This window comes from Nicotiana tomentosiformis, chromosome 5, assembly GCF_000390325.3.
Source record: "Nicotiana tomentosiformis chromosome 5, ASM39032v3, whole genome shotgun sequence".
In the NCBI taxonomy this organism is placed as follows: Eukaryota; Viridiplantae; Streptophyta; class Magnoliopsida; order Solanales; family Solanaceae; genus Nicotiana; species Nicotiana tomentosiformis.
The window spans coordinates 40,677,288-40,685,965 of record NC_090816.1 but is presented as its reverse complement, the minus strand read 5'-3'; the positions used below and the strand labels follow the sequence as shown (position 1 = coordinate 40,685,965).

At 40.2% G+C, this 8,678-nt stretch overlaps 1 protein-coding gene across 1 annotated transcript; it reads right to left on the bottom strand.

Moving 5' to 3' along the window:
• LOC138892219 (uncharacterized) lies at positions 1–657 on the bottom strand. Its single transcript, XM_070175924.1, has one exon. The coding sequence runs from the start codon at positions 655–657 to the stop codon at positions 1–3; it is 657 nt and encodes a 218-aa protein (XP_070032025.1).
• Between the last annotated feature and the right edge of the window lie 8,021 nt (positions 658–8,678).

Below are 8,678 nucleotides of genomic sequence, written 5' to 3'. Positions count from 1 at the left end.
CTATCTAAGCGGGCTTGTAAGGATGACACCTGCTGTGGTAGGACTGCCCCCAGAAGGAGCACTGCTGAAGCCACCCGAACCACGAGGCCTCTTGGCCTCCCTCTCCTCACGCTCCTCACTACGGACCTGCTCTATCCACCAAGCAATATCAACCACCTCATCAAACCTACCACTTGATGCATTCCCCCGAGTCATAACAAAATGCAATCCATAACTGAGGCCATCAATGAACCTCCTAATACTCTCCCTGTCTGTGTGAACCAACCAGATCGCGTGACGAGCCAACTCTAAAAATCTCATCTCGTACTGGGTCACGGACATACCCTCCTGGTGTGGCTGCTCAAACTTCCTACACAGCTCCTCCCTACGGGTCGGTGGCACAAACTTCTCCAAGAAGAGAACTGAGAACTCATGCCATGAAAGTGGTGCGGCATCGGCTAGCCTGCTCCGCTCATAGGCCTCCCACCGTCTAAAGGTTGTCCCCGTTAGTTGAAAAGTAGTAAATGAGACCCCACTAGTCTCCAGAATACCCGCAGTGCGAAGAATCATGTAGCACCTATCTAAGAAGTCCTGAGCATCCTCTGACTCAGCCTCACTGAAGGTTGGAGACTTGAGCCTCCTAAACCTCTCTAGTCTCTTTCGCTCCTCATCACTCATAATGGGACCCACATGGGCTTGAGCAACTACAACCGGCTGGGCTGGTAATACCCCCGGTGTATGGAGTCCATGCATCACATGCTCTGGAGTACGAGCGGCGGGAGTCTGAGCACCTCCCCCGGCCTGAGAAGCGGCTGGCGCGGCCGGAACTGAAATCGCTTGAGCTAGGCTAGTGCAAACAGTTAATATCTTGGCCAGAGCCTCTCAAAGATAAGTACAGACGTCTCCATACCGATCTTCAAGACTCTACTAAACTTGCTCATGACTTATGAGACCTATGTAACTTAGGCTCTGATACCAATTTGTCACGACCCAAACCTCACATGTCGTAATGCCACCTATCACAATACAAGGCAAGCTGACAATCACAATAAACCACACATCTTCAAATTTGAAAACATAACAAAATAAGTTTAAGAGTAAAACCTCACAAATACTGATAAGAAAATACCGTGACTCAATACAATATCCCCCAAAATTCGGGTGTCACTGAGTACATGAGCATCTATACAATAACATGGTATGACTGCTGAAACACCGTCTAGGAAGGTAGAACAATATAAATAAAACTAAAAGAAAAAGGAGGAGAGTCAAGGTCTATAGACGCCAAGGAAGCTACCTCGATAGTCTCCAAACTGAATAAGCTCCAACACTAGCAACCTCCATGCTTGGAAATACGTGGATCTGCACAAGAAGTGCAGAGTGTGGTATGAGTACAACTGACCAATGTACTCAATAAGTAACAAGACTAACCTTGGGCTGAAAGCAGTGACGAGCTCAACCAATACAATCCAAATACAGAGTTTAACAGTATAGAGATGACAGGAAATATGACAATAATATCTCAGAGAAACTCATAATCTGTTGTACACAGTACATGAATATAGGCATGCTTCCAGGTTTAACAATTAAGCCCAATATAGATCAAATATGCCAAGTGTGACTGAAATGAGGAATGATACGTCTCTATATCTACATGTCAATTGTGCATAGTAACTGTAATGCAATGCAATGATAAAATCATATGCATACTCTCGGAGTATCAATTCACTCAGTCCTCCTAGTCACTCAATCCTCACAGTCATGCAATCCTCACAGTCACCCAATCCTCTCAATCACTCGGCACTCGCACTCAGTAGGTACCTGCGCTCACTGCTGGTAAGTCAGACTCCGGAAGGGCAGATCCTGCCCAAGCTCTAAGACAAGCCAATCATGGTATGAATTAATAAAGCTTGCTGCAACGTGCAGCCCGATCCCATAAATATCCTCATAATCAGGTCCTCGGCCTCACTCAGTCATTAATCTCTCCAGTCTCTCGGGCTCACAAATATCATGACAATCAGCCCAACAATGGTGATTTGATGTATCAATATATGGAAATAGAGACTGAGATAAGATATATAAATGATAGATGTAACTGAGTACATGATTTCAAATTAAGCAAGTAATTCAACAGCAACACGACCTCTGAACAATACCATCATTGTACCAGCATATAGCCTAAGCATGATTTCTAACATGAATCACAGCTCAATTTCGCTAACACATGGAGAATATATGGATAATGACAAGATTATTTGACTAAACAGTTCCATTCCATGGAATCAACCGAGTCATAATTCCTACGGTGCACGCCATACTTCATTCATCTAGCATGTGCGTCACCTCAATGCCAACCACATAACACGTAATTCAGGGATTCCTACCCTCATACCGTGCAAATATCTACTCCAATAAGCCATTGTCTCGGGAATCGGCATACGAACGCCTCGAATCTAGCCACAAACAACTCGATACAATCAACTCAAGCTATAGGAATCAATTCCATATGAAAAAGTAAAGTTCTTAAGCAAAAGTCAAAAAGACAATTCAAAAATTCAACCCTAGGCCCATGTCTCAGAATCTAACAAAAGTAACAAAATCCAAACACCCATTCAACCACGAGTCCAACCATACCAAAATTACTCAAATCTGACACCAAATCATCACTCAAATCCCCAATTCTTACTCTTCGATCCCTAGTCCAAAATTTCCAAAATTCAACCTTACAAAACAAATAAACTAGGTGAAAAATTCAATGTGTATTCAATATTAATGAATAAAAATGATCAAAAGTGACTTACCTCTTGAAATCTAGTGAAATCCCCTTCAAATATTGTCTTAATCCGAGCGCCCAAAGTCCAAAAATGAATTAAATCTTGTAACCCTTCTATTATATACACTGCCCAGGCATCTCGCTTCTGTGGGCCAAAAATCCTCATCTGCGGAACCTCTTTTGCGGTGAAAACTCCGCGCCTGCGGAATTCACTTAAGCCCACACAAATCCACACTTGCGCTCCAAGATCCGTATCTGCAGCCAAACATCCGCTTCTGCGAATCCCGCCACGCCTGCCCATCTCCGCACCTGCGGAGCCTCATCACATCTGCGAGCTCGCAGATGCGCAAGATCCCTCGCACCTGCAACCACTGCCCAGATCCTTCCAGCCCGCTCCTGCAAGCTCGCACCTACGACCAATCCCTTCGCAAGTGCGGTCACATCAGAAAACCCCCAGCTTCAGCAACTTCCTTAGTCCAAATTCTAATCCGTTAACCATCTGAAATCCACCTGAGGCCTCCTAAAATACGAAAGAACTTAGTCGAGGTCTCAAATCACATCAAACAACATCAAAAACGCAAATTGCACCCCAATTCAAGGCTAATAAAAACTATTGAATTACAACTTCTATAATCGTGCCGAAACCTATCAAATCAACTCCGATTGACCTCACATTTTTCACACAGGTCATAAATGACATGACGGACCTATTACAACTTTCGGAACCAAAATCCAAGTCCGATAACCATAAAGTCAAACTCCCGGTCAAACTTCTCAACTCTCCAAGCTTCTAATTTTCCAATATTCGCCATTTCAAGCAAAAATCACCGATGGACCTCCAAATTAATATCTGGACACACCCTTAAGTCCAAAATCACCATATGGATCTATCAGAACCATCGAAACTCCATTCTAGAGCCATTTACACATAAGTCAACATCCGGTCAACTCTTTCAACTTAGGCTTCCAACCTTGGAACCAAGTGTCCCAACTCATTCTGAAACATCCCCGGAACCAAACCAACCACCCCAGCGAGTCACATAATAACAATTTAGCACCAAATAAGCAGTAAATGGGGCAACGGGTCTACAAGACTTCAAATAGTCGGTCAGGTCGTCACAGTAGTCATATAAAGGATCACACATGTATCACAGGAAGCGCACAATCAAATCAAGGCACATCACAAGAATAACAAGTGCGGATGTGTGTTGATATCAGGCGTGTGACTACGTTAGAGGCGAGTATAGTATCAATCTCAAGATTAGTACATCTTCAAAATAATGTACCAATAGCCTCAACATTACTCTAGCATGGTTTATTGTACTCACGTAGTCAATCCATTTAATAACACATAGAATCAAGTAGAACACAAACCAAACAAGGCATAGAGTAATCTAAAATCAACCCCAAGCATGAATACCTATGGCACGTATATATACACTCGTCAACTCATATATATATTACCCCCGCATGTAGCAAACAACATTAATTAGTAGGAAAAATTACCTCAACCAAAGATATGCAAGACACTTACCTCATCCGGGCTAGTCCAAAGCTCTAGATATATATATATATATATATATATATATATATATCTGCATGTAGCAAACAACATTAATTAGTAGGAAAAATTACCTCAACCAAAGATATGCAAGACACTTACCTCATTCGGGCTAGTCCAAAGCTCCAGAATCGCATTTCCTTAGAAATCACCTCTAACCGGCTCGAATCTATCCAACCATCAATCAAGGAAGTCAACCAATGCTATAGGAGGCGATCCCAATCCATAAAGCTTTGATTCTTGAAATATTCTCAAAAAGTCAACAAAAATCAACCTGGACCCACATGGTCAAAACCCAGTTCAAAACCAATTCCCGATGACCCATAACCTCACGAGTCCAAATATGTTATTACTTTACAAATCTGAGTCCAAATTGGTGTTCAAAATCCTAAAATACACTCTCTTAAGCAGTAGACAAACACCCCAAATTTCTCTTCTTCAAATCCATGTTTTGATGTTAAATATAGTGCTAAATTCATGTATAAACCATATATTTAGGTTAGAAACACTTGCACCAAGCTTGTAGGTGAAACCCTAGCCTAAAATCTCACAAATTGAGCTTCAAAAGTTGGGAAAATAAAATAAAAATCACAAAACTTAGCCTTCAATAGTTGCGGGAAGTAGTTGTCAAACAATTACCAAGGATCCGCACGATAGCTCCGCGGGCTGCACAATTGATTCACTGGCTGCACAATCTATTGCGAAACCGCAGTCCAAAAATTTGCATTGATACCCTTCTTGTAAAATGGACATAACTCCCTGTATAAATGTCGGAATGACGAATTATTTGAATCACTAGAAACTAGACTAAAAGAGATACAATATTATTAAAATACCATCCCAAAATTCTTTATATATTGAAATAAATGCTCTTTAGATATCAGATCATCTGCAGAAAAGTCCTGTTTCAGTAACTCAATTCTTCCAGAACTTGTTCCAAATACGCTGAAACTCACTTGACCCCTCCGGGACCCCATCCAACCATTCATACAGGTACAAATACCCCATATGAAGTTAACCAAAGTCTCAAACCACCCACAGGAACATCACAACCAAGAATCGAGTCTCAAAGCGAATAGAATTTTTCTTAAGTTCTTAAATCTTCATTCTTTCAAAAGAGTGTCTGAATAACACTTAGACACTTCTTATTACTTCCAAACGTTGCACAGAAGTTCAATCAACTATATATACCTACCCAAAGTCTAAGAACATCAATTAGAGTCTAATAACATCAAAGTCAACTCTTGGTCAAACTTATGAACTCTTAAGCTCTTCAAATTACCGACTTTCGACAAATGGTGTTCGAATTCTTGTAGGAACCTCCAACAACAAATCTGAATGTACATACAAGTCCAAAATCACCACACGATCCTATAGAAAGTATCAAATCTCGATTTTGAGTCTGTTACTCAAAAGTCAAACCTTATTCAACTCTCACTACTTAGAGTTTCCATTTAAGAAGTGTTCCAAATCACTTCTAAATCTCTTGGGACCAAAATCACTCATACCCGCAGGTCATAAAAAATCAAATGGACCTATGGTAAGGCTCAAATCATGAAACGAGATGATAAAATATGAAATGACCGGTCGGGTTATTATAATCATCGCCCGTCACTCGTTTCCACCTCCGTTCGAGGCATTAAGATTGTTCTGTTAAGTCAAAACTCACAATTTTCAGGAGCTTTTCCAAGCCTTATATCATGACCAAATCCCATCAACTGACTCAACCCGCTAGATAATCCAACCAACATAAACACAACTCAAAACTGAAGATCACCAAATATATATTAAATAAGTACGCGAAGATTAATACAAACTATCCCTAGAAATGGTGGTACAAGTCATGAATTACTAAGATTAAGATGCACAACGTTAGTGTGAAGAGAACATATCATATATTTGAAATATACAAAAATAGAAATATAATTCTTAAACTACCATAAACAAAATGGTAGCTTGCAACTGAAATATGGGTACATCTTCAATGCTAGCCTTTGTCTTTCATAACAGCTCAGCACCAAAATCGGCATGCAAGGTGCAGAAGTGAAGTATAAGTACAACTGACCCCATGTACTCAGTAAGTATCAAGACTAACCTCAATGAAGTATCGACGAGATTTAGTCAAAAAATACTCATCTAATATAAACTGTGCAACTCATAAGATTTACAATAACACATAAACGTCCAAGAAACAGCCAAGAAACAAAGGATATTGTGAGGCCCCGTAAATATTTTACCTAAAACCTGGGATTTCGTGGTGCCGAAGTAGACAATTGTTTGGTAGAAAAAGGCATTTCTGCAGCCCACTATGCGGTCGCAGAATGAATCAAAAAACTGGGCAAAGTTTGGGTGATATTGTATGGTCACTATGCAATCGCAAAACCATTTCACAGGCCGCACATCGACCGCGGAACCAACAAGAAAATTTTTCGGAGGGAGTTTCTACGGTGCATTATGCTCCGCGGGATAGGTCTGCGGGCCGCATAATGGCCGCAGAGTGGGGCAAATTTGCCCAGTTTTGGAAGACCATTTCGCAGCCCATTTTGCGGACCGCAGAAGCATTATGCAGTCGCATATGCGACCACAGATCTATGACGAGGCTCCTTTTTATCTAATTTTTTACCCGACCCTATTTCGATATATTAGAGTAATGGACCACTTCTGAAGCAAAAACATATATTCTAGAGTGAGGGAGTGCCAAAGAGTGAGGGGGGGAGTTCCTAAGCCCATCATCCATCAATTCTTGCTCAAAGTTGAAGAAATTGTAAGAAGAACTCACTAGGTCTTCATCCTAGAGGTATGTTTCTACTTCATAGCCCTCAATTTCGTGATTTTAACTGAATATAGGTAATAAGCCAAGTAAATTCTGGGGTGTGGGAGTTATTTATTTTATATGCATGTACCATCTAGGGTAGTGAGAAGATTGTTGAGCTCTTTTGGGTAAGCTTTGGGTAGTGGGATGATAGAATCCACCATAGGAGGGCCTTGGAACCTTAATACACACCTAGTGTTTGATAAAATGCTCAAGTGAGCTAGAATTATGAACTCCTTCCTAATTTGTGTTCAATTTTATAATATATCTAAATAGATCGAAGTGGCTAGGATCTCCGGAATATTTTAGTAAATTAAAAGGGCTCGAGGAAAGGTATGTTGGTTAAACTTCTCTCTTAGAATTAATTTCCCATGATGATCTTGTAAGTCCCGAGTTGTCCATTATGAATTGACTTTTCTGAATAAGTTTGACGTCGGATAATGTGTGTGTGTGTGTGTGTGTGTGCGTGTATATATATATATATATATATATATATATATATATATATATATATATATATATATATATATATATATATATATATATATATATGTTCAAATGTGTTCCGGAATGTTCTTATTATATTGTGCTATTCTTCGGGAGAGTATTTGATGTATGAGTATCTATTAAAATGTTGTGACTTCAAGTCAAGTCCAAATGAAAGTGATCACATCAAATTGTATAAGAGATCATATGTGCCTAAGATATATATATATATAATATGTTCAAATGTGTTCCGGAATGTTCTTATTATATTGTGCTATTCTTCGGGAGAGTATTTGATGTATGAGTATCTATTAAAATGTTGTGACTTCAAGTCAAGTCCAAATGAAAGTGATCACATCAAATTGTATAAGAGATCATATGTGCCTAAGACCCTAATTTGCTCAAGTATGTGTTTAAAGTCTTAATTTGAAAGGCCTTGTTGTTGATTATCCATGATAATGATTGAAAATGGAATAGTGAGCATGAATTATGAAGTACTGCCAATGTGCCAAGAATGATATTGCGTTACGGCCAATGATATCAATAAAATGAATGACATGTAAAAGAATATGAATTGAGTGGTAAATACTTTTAATAACAAATGCTTTGGGAGTATCGTTTAGCCACCGAGGAAGGGTAGGTCGGAACAACCTAACCCGAAATTACACTTGCCTGTGTAGGAGTGATTGAGGGGAAAATCCCGTGTTAATGTGATGAAACCGTTTCCCCTTATATGGGATGAGATTGGTGTGTTGAGATATTTTCCCCTTAAATGGGATGAGATTATTACTAGCTAGATGTGATGTAATGTCGACCCACACGAAATTGTGGTGAAACGGCTTAGCCGATCGGGCTGAGATAGGACGCCATGCCGCACACATGGTGGTATTGTGAGTGTATGTCTCGGGGTGAGACGGCTTAGCCGGTTGGGGTGAGACGGCTTAGCCGGTTGGGCTGAGATCGGACTCTGTGCTAAAACACGATGGTATATCGGTGCTAAAGATCTCCCAACTTAAATTACCGAAACCTACTTGAAATTTACATTTCCCCTAATGTGACACTTTGAT